The sequence below is a fragment of the Phymastichus coffea genome, unplaced genomic scaffold (assembly GCF_024137745.1).
Source record: "Phymastichus coffea isolate CEN01 unplaced genomic scaffold, Cenicafe_Pcof_1.1 PCOF00190, whole genome shotgun sequence".
NCBI lineage: Eukaryota > Metazoa > Arthropoda > Insecta > Hymenoptera > Eulophidae > Phymastichus > Phymastichus coffea.
This window is the reverse complement of record NW_026707001.1, coordinates 150,638-167,087: the sequence shown is the minus strand read 5'-3', so window position 1 is coordinate 167,087 and position 16,450 is coordinate 150,638. Positions and strand designations below refer to the sequence as shown.

General features: G+C 37.5%; 3 protein-coding genes across 3 annotated transcripts; 1 reads left to right on the top strand and 2 right to left on the bottom strand.

Moving 5' to 3' along the window:
• Positions 1 to 9,733: 9,733 nt before the first annotated feature.
• On the top strand, positions 9,734 to 11,532 carry LOC131673684 (uncharacterized). Its single transcript, XM_058951871.1, has 6 exons — positions 9,734 to 9,954; positions 10,041 to 10,185; positions 10,257 to 10,405; positions 10,492 to 10,695; positions 10,859 to 11,147; positions 11,227 to 11,532. The coding sequence occupies exons 1-6, from the start codon at positions 9,734 to 9,736 to the stop codon at positions 11,530 to 11,532; spliced, it is 1,314 nt and encodes a 437-aa protein (XP_058807854.1).
• A 1,438-nt stretch (positions 11,533 to 12,970) lies between these two features.
• On the bottom strand, positions 12,971 to 13,318 carry LOC131673683 (cuticle protein 16.5-like). The gene has a single exon (XM_058951870.1). It carries the CDS (start codon positions 13,316 to 13,318, stop codon positions 12,971 to 12,973), a length of 348 nt encoding a protein of 115 aa, XP_058807853.1.
• Positions 13,319 to 15,712: 2,394 nt separating this feature from the next.
• LOC131673682 (vitelline membrane protein Vm26Ab-like) lies at positions 15,713 to 16,000 on the bottom strand. Its single transcript, XM_058951869.1, has one exon. The coding sequence runs from the start codon at positions 15,998 to 16,000 to the stop codon at positions 15,713 to 15,715; it is 288 nt and encodes a 95-aa protein (XP_058807852.1).
• Positions 16,001 to 16,450: the final 450 nt, after the last annotated feature.

The window sequence follows — 16,450 nt, the reverse complement described above, 5'->3', positions numbered from 1 at the left end:
TCCAACGAATAACATTTACGAAATAAATTGAGCAGTGATAACAGACAAGCGATATTCATATTACTCTGTGCAGTACATCCGAATATCCATGAGATTTAATATTTTATTCCTGGTGCACTTTACGAAATAAAATTATACCTTTGTCAAATTAATCAAATTTCAATACACGAGATCAATCCGATTACCGTGCTAACGTCAAAATCATTCTATTATGCTTATAACAACAATCTGTACATTTGAAATACCGTGATCGGTTTGCAACAATTGGCTATTAACAAACAAAAAACCCACGCAGAATGCTTGAAATTACCGCGAGAGCGTGTCTCTCTAAAAAAAAGGACAGAAATACAAAAACACCACACGACACTCAATGTCACTGGCAGAAGCGCACGCATTTGAAAAATTCCCTTCACAACTTCGCGAGCGCTTCAGGCGTGGGTACTCTTCTTTTTCAAAAGCGCAGCAGCAGCAGCGGCAGCAGCCGCAGTAGCTCAGCACAATTCCAATACACGCCCGATGCCCAATAAAACTAAGAGCTATGCTACGATCCGGATGCCAGAGAGAGAGAGAGAGAGAGAGAGAGAGAGAGAGAGAGAGAGAGAGAGAGAGAGAGAGAGAGAGAGAGAAGAGCGAAAAGTGCAGTCGTACGCGCGTATACAGGTATATAGGGATGAGGTTCGTCGAACCTTTTTCTCCTTCGGTACATATCGAACCGCACATGTACGCGCGTCTGCGTTTTAAACTTACGTCACCTTGCGACCTTGATTCACCGGACTCTATGTCTATCGCAAGTAGAGCCATCTGTCCGCAGGATACTTCAGTCTTTCACCACGATCCTTCAACACGAAATGATAGCGAAACAATTTTTGATCACATTTTTTCTTCTGCTTCTCCTGATCCTCGTATTCTTTTACAACCAGCCGAAAGCTTTATCGACATGAATCAATGTCCTTTTATGATGACCGACGCGAGTATGGTGGAAAATTGCGGCCCTTATGCTTTTTACCTCTCGAATTCATGTACGTTTCCTGCGTATTTTCGCACACGAATACTGAAACAGAAATAAAGCTACTCGATGCGGTGTTCCGTTTTTTTAATCGTATCAATTGGGTGCCGTTTTTTTAATCGTATCAACGGGCTCGACTTCTTTTTTTATTTTACTAGTGATATAGTGATGTCTCGCGCGTTTATCTTTTTCTTCTTTTATTCCGCATTCATTTTCATGCACGAATATAGATCTAAACTTGTATTGATGAAATTGAAAATTTGAAAATGTAATGTGATATTTATTGCTAAATAGGCATTCACATTGATACTCATAATTTTAAAATGTTATTAATGAAGTTTATCATTCGAAGTTCACTGAAAAAAAAACATAAAGTTTCGAAAACGCGATAAAATATATAATATGTATTCTAAAATCGTGATTTTCTATAATCAAATCCTTGACGATATAAATAATATGTTTCCGTAAACGTTCACGGTTATAATAATAATGAATTTTTCAAAAAAATCTTCTTACGTAATTGAATAAAGTGAGAATCACTGTACAATATTTTATTATGATATCTTATCGATTTATAGCTTGCATTGCTTATTTTATTTATTCCAAGCTAAACTTTCACGTAGAGCAGAGTTCAATTAATGTCTCTATCGATGCATCAATCGGATTTTATTCTAAGGTTAGTATGAATAAAAATCAATCAATTTATATTTAATGTATGCTGCAATAATTTTTTATGAGTGTATACAATGTATATATTGTACCGCATTGCACCTGATCACGTGACTATCTTTCATGAGCCAATCAGATCACGAATAAACTGGCTTCACTTTGTCAGGTGCTCTTTTTTATAAGACTAGAACTCGTTCAGCGCGCTACGCGCGCGTCAAATGTTTTTATATTGTATTACTACTTCAAGAGTTATATTATCTTAAAAAGCTACTGGTTTTTCGTAATGATTAAAATTTGAACATGTACAACATAAATAATTTATGTAAAAATAAACTATATGACAAGTTAAAAAAATTCTAACTGTATGTTTGATAAAGTTCACTGTAAACATTATTTTTAACAATGTTATTTTGATTGTTTTCCTAAAATATAATTTTAATGAATTTCATAATCATATGCTTGACATTGCAACGTAAAGCTGTTTATGATTGAAAACATCTTTCTCCAGATTTATTCATAATCAAATGTTTGACCTTGCGCCTTGCTAAAAGTCATTGCAAATGTTAATTTATTTGGAAATCTAATCTAATAGAATAAAATTATGTGCATAAAAAATATTTGCTATTAATCGTTAATATACAGCTTTGTGTCAATATTTATAAAAGAAATCTTCGCTTAAATCTATTTGTGATAATACCAAATGGATCAGTAAATTTCACAATAAATCACATCCACTTTTGAAGAACATAGAATACAACCTTTTTCTTTTAAGTAAAAACTACTTGTAAACAAATGTCAGCAACACTTGCCTATATTCTACTATATTTTAATTATTTTAATTAGTTTTTTCTAATAGTTTTCAAATTAACTATTATCATAATTGTATAGTTAAATAAATTAATGATCTCAAGTAGTTATAAAAGTCTTAATACATAATGTCAATGTTTGAAATAATTTATTGAACTTTAAAACGTCTTTTTCCATGACGTCATTAAAGACTTCACAATATCAGATCATTATTTTTTTAAGAAAGGAATTCGTAGTTTTTCGACAGAGATTTTATAAAAATGTTAGAAAAAGGACGTAAAATCGTGTATATACTGTAGAGCGCAATATAATTTCCTATACCAATATACTCGGCTATTATCTGTACTTTGACTATTAAACTCCAAATCGTTGTTTCGTGTTCTTTTATCATCGTTTATAGCCGATGGAAATTGGAATATTTCAAGTCAAGAAAATACTTCATCCTTTTAAATACCGGGCGCAACATCGAAAGTGCAATCAATCGTAGAATCAACAATGGCAGTTGTCGAGGTGAACGTTATTTCAAGAAATTTAATTACAATCCCAGACGTCTTTTCAAGAAAAGGCAAAGGTGAGCAAAAAAAGCACTGCCACCATACAGCAAACCTCGGCGTAAGAGATCAGTCATTAAAGCCAATTTGCACTTCCCGCCTGAGCAGGCGAGCAAGGCAAAAAAAAAAGACTCGCGCGCTCGTACAAAAGAAACTACAAAGTTTCTCGTTAGTCGAAAAAAAGGGAGAGAGAGAGAGAGAGAGAGAGAGAGGTCTCGAGTTGCGTGTGCGCGCGGAATACAAAGAATTTTCGTCCGCAACTCCTTTCGCCGCGTGCGCGCGCGAGTTTTGCCAAGATTGGCGGCGCGCGCGTAGGTAGCTTGGAACGTAGTTTCTCAAAGTCAAGGGAGCAGTAGTCGCGCGCGAGCGCAATTTCTCTGATAATATTTTTTGCAGCAGCGGCAGAGCGGGAAGGGTAAGGACCGGCTCTTTGTGTGTTGCGCCTCTATGCGGTCGCTCGAAGAAAGAGACGGCAGGGAAGCGAGGTCAGTGTGTTTAATCAGGTTCGACTAGTTGGTCGGCAGGTGCGACGTACTCTCAAGTGCTCGTCCGGGGAAACGCGGGAAAAACTGGAGACGTGTGCTGCTACTGCTGCTGGCCGAGGCGCGCAAGAAATCAAAGCCAGACGTTGCCAGACGACACACGCGCGCACATATCCACAATGCACCTCAGCGACGACTCGTCTCTTTTTCCGTGGCAGCGCGCGTGTGTGCGCCAGACACAAGCCGAGGAAGTGCACTCGCGTACCGATGCGTGCTCGCCGCTGCATGCCATACCTATCTTACATATATAGCGCATGCTCATTTTCAAGACAATTCTTATCCTGTGCGCCCGTCTAAGCGCTGCCGTTCCAAAACAGGCATTATCGCGTCTGCAGCTGTTGCTAATGCTATTTATTATCCGCGCGCTGATTATCGCATTAGCTGCTTTCGATAAGATTGCTCGAGCTGCGAACGCTCGGCTGATTAACTGCCTCGCACGGGACTCGAGTCAAGTGCCTATTTGGACGAGACAAAAACCAGCGTTTCGCAAATATATCGGTCAAATAAAACAAAAGCGGCCTATCTCGCCGATAATATATCAAAGCGTTCTCGCGAGGATATCCTCGGCGTAAATCGCTGTCAAATCAAACGGCAAATGCCGTACGCGTCCGCAGACGCGCGCGCGCGCGCGCACGATTGCCCATAGCGAGCAGCAAAACAGCCTACTCCCTTATACGTCATCTTCCCACAACAATAGCACGCCCATGAATCGTCGAGCCGTCCATCGTCCCTCGCCGGCGATGCGCGCATTCGTTTTCTCACGCGCCTACGGCGCACACACGCACACACACACAGCACAGCAGATTTTTCGCCGCGCGTAGGAATGTCGCGTACGCGCAAGCACGCTTTGAAGGATTTATTGGAAATTATTTCGCGAGACAGAGAGAGAGAGAGAGAGAGAGAGAGAGTGAGCGAGAGAGGAGCGCGTATAATCGATGTCCTTTTACGGGACACGTATGTGCGCGCGAGCGAGATAAGAAAGGATAAAATAACGCAACAACGCTCAAGGCAAAGAGGTTCGTGATTGAATTGATTTCCCAAGGATTCAATTTGATCCTGCAAAGGCCGAATCTTCGCAGCATTAAAGCCATGATGATGCATCGATGAGTGCACGGTCGTCGTCGCGACACACGCAGCTTTGATTTATTCCTGTTTTGCGCCCCGACGATCATTTGCTTGCGTAATGAGGACGCGATGCGCAACAAGAGCAACTGCGAGGAATAATCGGAGGCCGACGGCGCATCGTTACACCTCGCACGGCGCCCGTTCGACTCTGTGTTTATGCGCCTGCAGCAGCGCCGGTCGTCCGTGACTTGAAGCGGCTGCGAGGAAGATCGATCGGAACGACAATTAACAAAAGTCCATTTACAGACGAGCGCTCCGGTGAGAAGCCACAGCGGCCCTCGCAGACGTCCAGGCCGAGCGCACGTTCCGCGGCAAGGGCCTTTCGTCGGCGCGCTGGTCGCCTCGTGAGAAAATCAATTTGTCAGCCAGGCATAAACGTATCGGCGTTCGACGTAATCGCGCGCATCTAAAGAATGGAGATGATACAGGGAGGCTCCCTCGACTCGCACGCGCAGCTGCATTTTTGCAGACTCGTGCGCACCAAGAGCAGAAGCAGGAGCAGGAGCAGCGGCAGAGAGTGCGGAATGCCGCCGCTGCGGCCTTGTTAAGCCAGGCAGCGAACGGCTCATCGCTAATGAATTCCCGGTAAAACGCGAGCGCGCGACCACTCATACTCTGCCTCGCTATCTGCCGCGCTCTCTTTCTCTCTCTCTCTCTCTCTCTCTCTCTCTCTCTCTCTCTCTCTCTCTTAAAGGTGTCTTGAGTACGCGGACGTTTGCGCTTCGCGCGCCCCTCTTTAAGATGCGCGCGCGCGCGTCATCGATTATTGCGATTATGCGCCGGCGACGTGTTTGCCCGATGTCTGCTTAATTGAACGCTGAGTATCTCGAGCGCTCTGCGGATGGGGCTTTTGCTCGCGGTTTCTGGCTCGACGTCCGTACGAGGCCGATTGGCCGATTTCTTCTACTAAAACTTTCGACTTCTCTTTGATTCGCAGAGTAAAGTCGCGGGCTGCTTTCGATGGAATTCGAGCACGTTCGCATTTCAGCCGCGGCCACTTTGCTTTTGGGCACGTTTCAAGTCTCGGGCGGTGTATACATCTGCGCGAGTGAAAACCAAACGGCGACCGTTAGGTTCAAGGCGCGAGCGCGCAAACAAGTAGAGAAAAAAGAGCCGTTCGTCCTAAAACTTCACTATACGTTGGTGTGCCGGGCGGCAGACTAGATTCTGAGAAACTAGGCGCGCGCGTCCAGTCGATCGCGTATACTTGCAATATGTGATGGAAGAATAACGCAAAGCGCTCGAATACTGCAGCGTGAACACGAGCGTCGTGCTCGCGGCGGATCGAAGAAGGGACACGCAGGACGGACGCGCGTACTATACATAAAACAGCTGCGAGCGCTGAGCAACAGAAAGAGAGAGAGAACATTGACTGATGATAGGATAAGTTAATTAAAAATTGCAGCTCACGATAGCGCACGTTGACTCAATAATTCTCTAGCCAGAAGCGCACGATGATCACAGCAGACTCATTCTTTTCTTGGACAACTCATGGAAAATTACGGAAGATAGGGAGCGGCGGCAAAGTAGAGAGTATCGGAAAATTGTTCGGGATTGTAATCCGTATGGTAATGTCGCACGAGTGGAACGCAAAACTGTAATGCATGATAAGCGTTTTGGAGGATTTTCAGAACGAAAATTGAATAAATATAATGTTACGTCATCGACACGCTGCAGCTTGGACTATAGCGCAGCGCGCAACCCGTACAAGTATTTTGCAGCTTGAAAAATAGCCATTAAACTGAAATATATGCCTGTTTGTACGGACGCGCCAACGCTCGGCAGAAATGACACGGTAAAACAATGTAGCGCGTATTTCGGAATGTGTTGGCTCTCGCACACAAAATAGCTTTGGGCTTTTAAAGCGCGAAAATTTATCGCCCGATTAACCGCGCATTATAACGCTTATGCCACATTGCCTCGTGCCCGCGTCGACAAACAAATACGCATGTGCCACGGAAAATATCCGCGCGAATTAATTCGACGAGAAAAGCGTAAAATATCTTTCTTTCAAAGGCTAATCCAGCCTCCCCCCCCCATACCCGTTTCCAATTACCCGTGAGAGGCTAGAGGGAAAAAGAATTTCCTTTTCTCTTTCTCGTCAAATTGGCGACTGCGTGGCTACGCTACCGCATTATATAATCGGCTGAACAGCTCTCTTTTTACGCGGGCAGCGCATTTGCAAAGGAATCGTCCCTTATGCAAATCGAATGCTCTTTTTACCATGCGCGCCAAAATTTTTCGGCTGCGATTCTGTTCCCTTTTTTTGCTGCGCGATAGAGGTGCAAATGGAGCTACCTTACCCGCACGCCTATTGATTAGTCTAATCTGCTCTGCGTGCTCAAGGAACTTTTTGCAATCTGCACCGAATCGCCCTTCTTTCCTACTTCTCCTTTTTTCGTTGGATGAAAAGTACGCTCGCCTACTCTCTTTATTCTTATCTTCTATCTGTAATTGCAGTTGATTCTTGTTATCGATGTACGCTCGATCTGAATTTTAAACTTAAGTTTGATTCTACTAAACCTAATTATGAATCATTCTTTTATGTTATTAGTTTAAAATGAGATTTTAACTTTGATTTATCAGGTATCAAATAAAAATTAAATACTGACCTACGAATGTTACAACTGGAAAACAGTTCCGCGATATTAATCCGTGGTCCAATTCTATAGAATAAAAAGTGTCAATCGTCTGGCTGAAGTTTACCAATTCCGAGATAACTAGTTTAATCCTATTATCCGATTTCGCGATCTCGAAAAATTCTCAGCTGTAACAGTAACCGTGGGGATGTCGCATCGAGTTGACACTATCTCGATGTGACAAGGTGTCTGTTTCGAAACTTCATATTTTTTAGTACAGTCGACAATTCTTACATTTCATGTAAAAACGTTATTTTTATAGATCTTGCAATACTGGTAATCTTAAAATAGAATAAATTTGAATAAATTTCACAATTGTCGCAACGTTGATCCTACATAGACTGTAGTGACAAAAATGAGTCTTCACTTCATAACGTACATTTGCGACAATAATACTGTACCAGAAAAATCTTTGTCAAAATTTTTTCAAAAGTTTACAGGCTTTTGTCATGAATCCCCGGCCATGCATGATACAAAATAAAAGCCATGTTAACCAACTTAGTAGCTCGTAAATCCTTGCGATTCCCACAAAGAGTACGTAGACCTTTCGCTCTCAATTTAGAGACGGTCCGTCAAAGTGAGCCTGAAAAAAAGGATTGCTCTCCCAAGTGTCATCAGCGAGTTGAAAAAAGAATTTAAAAAAGGAAGCGTATCGGTACGACCCATTTGACGTTGGGAAAAGATTGACTCACGGCGAGTCCTCTCCCAACAGTTGAGAGCGTTTCGATCAAATAGCTGTCCCGTAAGCCGATTACGAAGGTATTAGACGCTCTTCTCCTAAACGCAAGATCGATTACAAACCTTCTCTTCTCCCCAGGCTTTGCAAGGCGATCCCCAGAAAATAAGGGAAAATTTTTAGTTTTCATCTGTCGTGGGATAAAGGTGTAGATGATTATGTAGAGTTGCAAAGATGTTTTTAGGCTAGCAGATATGATATCCGGACCATGTACTGGTTCTCGATTATAAATGTAAAAGAGTCGGATTTATTTTTTTTTTAAATAATTTGTATTGAACATTTGAAGATTGGTTTTTCATCATTATTTAATTAACTACGTAATTTCTTGTATAGAAAACCTTTTTTTATAGATAATGATTTGATTATATAAATTAAATAATGTTTGTCTTGATAATCAATGATAATAAAATTGTACAACTTGATTTATTTATTCATATACTTAGAGAGTTAACGTCGTCTATTGATTTAATTCTAAATCTAACGTACTGTCTTGTCCGTGTATATTTTCAAAGAAACTCATTATCACAGCTTCAATGGAAAATGACAAAATAATATTTACGTTTTAAACTTTATGAACTTGATGTGCTTATACCAATAACTTACTGAGAATTAAACACACATTGCTTATTTAGTCACTCTTATTGAATATGATAGCAGTTTCTTTTCTGCATTTCGGTATGTTAATTTTACTTCGGAAATTTTTAATTCATAAATGAGAAATTTTGAATAAAGTGAACTTTTGTAATTATACTGAACGTTTCTAAAACGTTGTAGAAACAGCCAGTACGATAAAACTACGATATTTGAGATTTGTCAATTTATTCGATCTATTTATAACTAGTAGTATGTACAAAATCTAAGATATTTATATCTCATTCATTACTTTGAGAGGATAGAGTGTATGAATTAGATGCATAAACAAAAATAAAAACAACGTATGATCTCTCTCATTAAGAAATGGCCTATTCTTATCATAAAAAAATATCATAAAAAAGAAAAGATTTCTTTATTTCATTATCATTTTCTGATCAGTATGATGCCAGTTGAAATAATACAGATCATTAAAAAAATTCCTCTTTGGAAATCCATAGGCCTAGTATACAAATGCTATCAGTAATACAAACACACATGCGATTTATAATTGGTAACAAAGCATCTTTCACTTATGAAGATTTATTAGCTCCTCATTACTAATCTTTCGATGCGATTGATATTCTACTCATTATCGCATACTCGACAGTTCTTCAAAATCGTTGCATGAGAGAAGAATAACCTTTTGTACTGAATATGAAATATCTCGTTGAAGGTTTGGGAATTTAATTTCAAAGGATTAAATAATTAAATTAACATCGATGATGGCCACTTTCGTGTAAGTTTATCGTTATAAAAATATGAATCAATAGTAACTTTTTTATACCAACAATATAAAATTGTAATAAAATGTAATAATTATTTTTTTACGTAATATTATTTTTGTTTTTTCAATTTTATATAATAATCTTTTATTATTTAGATCGTTCTTTTTGTATCTATATTGTATCATTGTACATTTCGTAGACTCTAAAACATTAGCCAATAATAATCTACTTCCAGGACGCTTATTCACACTCACTTGAATTCAATGTTACAGGGTGAATATTATTTTACTTTCTTTAGTAATGCTTTACAATGTCGCTGAAGCTAAACAGCGCGTGTGCGTGATTGGCGCGGGTATGTCTGGATTAGCTGCCATTAAATTGTTACGTGATTATCCTCATGATTTTGAACCAATCGCCTTTGACAAGAATGCCGATGTCGGCGGTATGTGGATTTATACCAACAGCACTGATGTTGATGAACACGGTATACCTATAATCAGTAGTTTGTACCGCGAATTGAGGTAGTATTTTTCAATGAAACACCGTTATTTTGTATCTGAAAGATATTCTTACAACAATTCCATATTAATTGACACTGATTTTCAAGAGTTAACTTGCCGAAAGAATTGATGGCATATCCAGATTATCAAGATTTTATTGGCCAAGAGGATCGAAGCTACGTGTCTCATGAAATGGTTCTAGAGTATTTGAGAAATTACACAGAACACTTTAATCTTCGCGAAAATATTAAGGTAATAAAGACTTATCGAAAGAATTGCACAAAAAGTCGAAAATAAGGATTGACTTACAATTTCTTTCATAGTTTGAAACATTTGTCGAAAAAGTGATACCAATATCAGACAATAATAATTGGCAAACAACAAAACAACAAAATTGGAGCATCATGTCGCGAAACTTGGATACAAATGAAACTGATGAAACTATCTGCGATGCAGTCATGATTTGCAATGGGTGAGATTGATCGATTCACAAATTGTTAAATTGTATGTTGCTAGTTATACAAGTTAATTGTGCTAAAATGGGGTTGTATGTTTAAGGCACTTTTTTAAACCACACATCCCGAAAATTCCTGGAATAGAAAGTTTTTCTGGGCGAATATTACACAGTCATACTTACAGACATCCAGAAGAGTTTAAAGATAAGATAGTTGTTCTTTTGGGAGCTTCAGCATCTGGTATGGATATTGGCATCCAAATCAGTTCATATGCCAAAACGGTTTATTTAAGCCATAGACACGACAAGTTAGTATAAATCGCAATACTAGTTTTAATAATGATAATTATTTTTATAATAATAATCATCAATATTAACTCATGTACATATCTAAGTATACTGATGAAAATGACGTTTCTACTGAATAAAAATATTAATTAATTTTTCTAATTGATTTTTTTAATAAAACAGGTATAAATTAGATTTTCCAAAAAACTTGATTCAAGTGCGAGGTATCGTGGCAGCGAACGGAAGTGAACTCACCCTCCAAGATGGTTCTAAAATAACCGTCGACGTTTTTATGTTTTGCACAGGCTATCTTTACGAATTCGCATTTTTGGATGAGAGTAGTAATCTATTTTTTGAAAAGAGAAAGCACGTGCGTCCTTTGTATAAGGACTTCATAAACGTCGAACACTTGTCGATGGCCTTAATTGGATTACCCGATTTTTACGTCAAAGGAGTGTATTACTATTCTCAGGTGTGGTGACGTATTTACATCTACATATACATCTACTATTTTCATCTCTTATTATTGAAAAAAATAAATTTTTTTTCAGATAAAATTCTTTCGAAATTTGTTGCTAGGCAAAATCAAATTGCCAAGCTATGAGATAATGATGGAGGAATCTAAACGTCCACCACCAAAAACACCTCGAGGAAATGAAAATCTGACACACGACCCAGAGTGGGACTACTGTGCTGATCTTGCTAAGCAGGGCAGGTTTGAGCCTCTACCTGCTTTATATGAAAAAAGTATGGAACTGTATCACTATATATTTAGGAACTTCGCTGACTTTAGAAAATTCGATTTGAAATTACTTGAAAATGGCAAGCCAATATTTGTCCGAAGACAAAAAGAGTAAAAGATAACGTCAATAATTTTTATTAATATACACATTTTCAAAAATTATTTTCTCATTCTTTTACTTTGTCAAAATGTATACGAGCATTTAAAAATTTTCCTAATAAACTAATAGTCACAGCAGATTGAGATTATTTCAAATATAACTTTCAAATGTACATATATAATGTACATATGTATGTCGAGAGATAAGAACATTTTAATATATAAATTTTAATAAACATTTCAATATAATAGACGTAATTAAAATGATAAGTTGAAAATTCAATTGCCACATTCATTCATTCCAAAATTCATTGCACATTGTAATTAAGAATGAATTGATAATTATTATGAATTAATAATATAAAAGTTAAACTGTAATTTAACTAGTAGCCTTACTTAGCTGATAAAATAGATGAGATATAAAACAGGTACATAATAGATTTTTCCAAAAATATAGTTCAAGTATGAAGGGCCATAGTAGCCCATTGGCAGTGAACTTATTCTCCAAGATGGTTCCTCCAACTGCCGACGTTTTCATATTCTGTGCGAGCTATCTACCAGTTCCCTTTTGCCAATGAAAGCAGTAATATTTTTTTCAAAATAGCAAGCACATTGATCCTTCGTATAAGTACGTCGTAAAACGTCAACATCTGTTATGGTTTTGATTAGCTTACCCAATCTTTACATCACAAGACCGTTCTATTCTATTCTCAGGTTTGATTTTATGTGCATCAACTGTTCACATCTTATGTCTTAATATTAATAGAAATACATTTATTAAATAACAGACATAATTTTTTCGACAAAATTCTTTCAAAATTTGTTGCTGGATATGATCCAATTGCCAAGCTGCGAAGTAATCACTAAAGGCTCCAAGCGTCAACTACCAAAAACATTTCGAGGAAATGTCAATGAAACATATGACTCAGAGTGGGACTGCATTACCGATTTTAGCAAAGGAAGTGGATTTGAGGACTATATCTTACTATGCTTGAAAAACATTATCTAGAATATCAATACGATTTGAAGTTCTTTGACAACAACGATATAATATTTATTCGGTGACAGAAAGTATAAAATATTAATGAAATTATTCATATACTATTTCAAACACTGCGCGCTCTTTCTTTTACTTCGTAAAAGTATATATGAACGTGCATAAGTTATTCTAATAACCTGTCAATTACAACAGATTGATATTATCTTAAATATCACTTCCTAATGTATATCTGTAAAATGTGTCGAGAAACAGGAAAATTTCAATAAAATATAATAAACATAATTTGAATGGTAAGTTGAAAATCACATTTATTGTATGTAATAATTAAGAATGAATGAATAATTAAATTGAATTAATGAAGTGATATTAATTCAATATTGTAACAAAACTTAAACTGTAATTTAACAATTGCTGTGTTAAGTTTCGTTGAGCTGATAAAATTCGGCATCCGAATTTACCACACAGGTGCACTGTAAGCTACCGGAGCTGGGTGGGCCGAGTAAGAGGAGTAAGCCACAGGAGCAGCAGTTTTGACGACAGTTGGGCTCGCGTATGCAACTGGAGCAACTGGAGCGGCAACGTAGGCCACCGCAGGAGCAGACTTGACAACTGTTGAGCTGGAGTAGGCGACTGGGGCGGCAGCAGCATAGGTCACGGCTGGAACGGCAGTCTTGACAATTGCTGGGCTTGAGTAGGCGACTGCTGGTGCAGCGGCGTAACTGCTGTACGCCAAAGGAAGACCAAGGTGTCCGGCAGTGGCAGCAGCCAAGCACGAGGCAACGAGGATCACGAATTTGAACATCTTGGATAATTTCCTAGCTTTGATGTCTTTGAAATGAGAAGACTGACTGCGGTGTCGACTTGCCGCTGCTTGGTTCTTTTATACTAATCGAGACCAAGTAGTACATATTCGGCACAAGGTAAAACGTCCTACGAACGCCAACTTCTTTCAGTTACGAAAACACCGAGTTAAGGTCACTTGCGCTAAAAAAGTTGTTAAGTATGCGGGTTTCTCTAGATCGTATTCGGATTATATTTTTTCTTGTACACTTAGTGTCGAAATTCTCATATCCTGCTTAGCATAGAATCCGACTATTCGATATGGAAACCCTTTTTATCACAAATTTTCAAGTTATAATTTATTCTTGTCTAATTTTAATATTCATTACTTATAAAAAATACGTTAATAGATCTGAATAACGTTAAATGAATAGTTAACTTTGAAAAAATACATTAATTAGATGATACGCAAAAAATCATTTTTATATGTTCCGTAAAATCACATTAGCAATAAATTTATATATTGCTTGTATCAAAACTTTAACACATAGTTCAATTCATCATCTCTTTAATAAAAGATTGTTTTTTTTATCAATAAACATATTCGATCATTGTATTTATTCAAACCATTACTTTAATTATTTCTAATGCCATAATTGCACGTATCACACTAAGCTACAGTAGCTATTTCATGTTCGAGAATCAATGAAAAATGGCTAACGGACGTATTCATGCGGTGTATGTAGATTCCCTCTATGATTTTTAAATTCAAAAGCCAAATAGCAGCTCATAGAATGTGAGCTACTATATTCAATCTCTCTACAAACATCTTATCAATGTCAAATAGGCGTCTAGACATAACCTTGATAAGCCTACTCAATACCATAACGTCAAAGGGTTTATACATGCAGGAATGATTTTGCTAAAATTGGAACTCCATTCACTATTTGTATTCATTTCTTTATTCTACAAACGTCAATTTTCAAGACGATATGTGTATAAATATTTTCATACATTGTTTAATAATCAAAGATTTGTTCAAACAATTTTTCATGACAACAGTTACTTCATCTTTATTTGTTCAATTTATATTCCTAATTGATTTGACGATCAGACCTCTATAAACAATGTCTTTGTCATTAATCTGTATTTATCATACATATTAACGTGCATTGCGAATCATTAACTTTGTCAATCATGTGCAATGACAATAATACGTATATTTTTATTAACATTATTTTTTCTTGGAAAAATTAAAATTTATTAAAGTTGTTTATGAATGTAGTCCCACATCATAACTGAGCAACGTTAGCAAAATTAAAAAGACTTGTATTCAGTCTAATAAATTTATATAAATTCTATGTGAATATTTAGGATGTAATAACTATTCAAAAGTATATAATACTATAGTTATTATAATTTGAATAATAATGATATTCAAGCCATCTATTATACAGATAATAGTTTCAAGTAACAATTAGACTGCTGAAAAATGAACGCTACCTATCGCAAGAAACACAACTTCAAAATAATTTAAAATGTGTACGGTTGGACGAATAAATTTAGTTAAAGTTAAATTTGCATTGATGTTAAAGTTGCAGGTTATTATTACATGATTTTATTGATTACAGCTTATTAATTAATGATTGATTGATTAATAGTTTATTAATTACATAATTAGAGGCACTTAACGACAGCCTAAAATAAGCACTAACAAACATTTCATGTTCATTAGTATAATCTGATCACACGCATGAACTTGCGTATGCACGATATGTGTATGGCATTCTTCTGTAGTCATACTTTTGCAAGTGCTATTTTTAGTATTCATATGTACGTTCAACTTCTAATTGTAGAGTAATAACTAATTTTGACATTCAAATAATTTTTATTTCGTTGGGCTCCAATGCATCTGTTTGCGGCAGTAAAAGTATGTTTCGTCGTCGTTAAACATCAAAGAGAGCATAAATTATTCTCCAATTCCAACTACTACAAAATGTTAGGGAGTTATAGTTATCACAGATATTAGATTCAAAAACTTAATGACTATAAGACTGCATTTATTTATATGTATATCTGCTATATAAATATTGTGACTGAGAAATAAATATAATTAAAATTTATATTCATAAAAAAAAATTTCAAAACATAAGAAAGTCTTGAAGCGAAAGATTCGTTTTCATACACATTAATGCTTTCATTAACGCTTTTTTCTAAACTAAGACCGTGCTGAATAGTCACCAGTTAAAGAATTAAAATACGACAAGAAGGTGTGGAGTGTACGTGGGAAGTAATTGAAAAACGAGAAAATATGAGTAAAAATGAATTTATTGTATTTAGGTAACTGAACAGCGTGGTTACTCTTGAAAATGCAAAAGTAATTGATTGTATCGATCTGGCATCATCGACGAGCTCTTTACCACGCAGGTGCACTGTAAGCCAGAGGAACTGGATGCGCTGAGAAAGCGGAGTAAGCTGCAGGAACAGCGGTCTTGACGATGGCTGGGCTCGAATAGGCGACTGGAGCTGACGCGAAATTGCTGTACGACACAGCCGCTGGCACTGCTGCCGTCTTGACGATAGCTGGGCTGGAGTAGGTGACCGCTGGTGCAGCGGCGTAACTACTGTACGCCAGAGGAAAACCAATGTGTCCGGCACTAGTGGCAGTCAAGCACAAGGCGACCAGGATCACGAATTTGAACATCTTGTGTAATTTGCTAGCTTTGATCTCTTCGAGTTGGAAAGACTGAATACCGTGTTGAGTCCTCGTTGCTCGGCTCTTTTATATCAGTCTAAACCCCAACCATCCTTAGTCCTCGTCAACGATCGAATTTTGCAGCTCCTGCAATTACGCAAAGGTTATTTGCGCGAGCGGTCAACAAAAAAAACCGGTTAACCGTGGTCACTGGTCTTTTTAGATCGCGCATAGCGATTAGATTGTTGTCTTCTTTCCTATGCGCTTTCGGTGTGTAGTGAAAGTATACATATAATCATATCGCAAGGTTGTATTCAACAGTTTTGCGATGGCAATGAGACCTTACTGTTCTGGACTTTCTATAATGAAAAGGTCATGCGCCAAGGGGGACTTCACATAAGCTGTCAGAAAGATCAACATTATACGTATACCAACTCGTATTTTACATCACGTTGCAGT

Bases quoted from the DNA above. Each gene is read 5' to 3' on its own strand.
- LOC131673684 (XM_058951871.1), top strand. From the start codon at position 9,734: ATGCTTTACAATGTCGCTGAAGCTAAACAGCGCGTGTGCGTGATTGGC. The intron at 9,955-10,040 runs GTAGTATTTTTC...CTGATTTTCAAG, and splicing joins AGTTTGTACCGCGAATTGAG to AGTTAACTTGCCGAAAGAAT. The intron at 10,696-10,858 runs GTTAGTATAAAT...TTAATAAAACAG, and splicing joins TTAAGCCATAGACACGACAA to GTATAAATTAGATTTTCCAA.
- LOC131673683 (XM_058951870.1), bottom strand. From the start codon at position 13,318: ATGTTCAAATTCGTGATCCTCGTTGCCTCGTGCTTGGCTGCTGCCACT.
- LOC131673682 (XM_058951869.1), bottom strand. From the start codon at position 16,000: ATGTTCAAATTCGTGATCCTGGTCGCCTTGTGCTTGACTGCCACTAGT.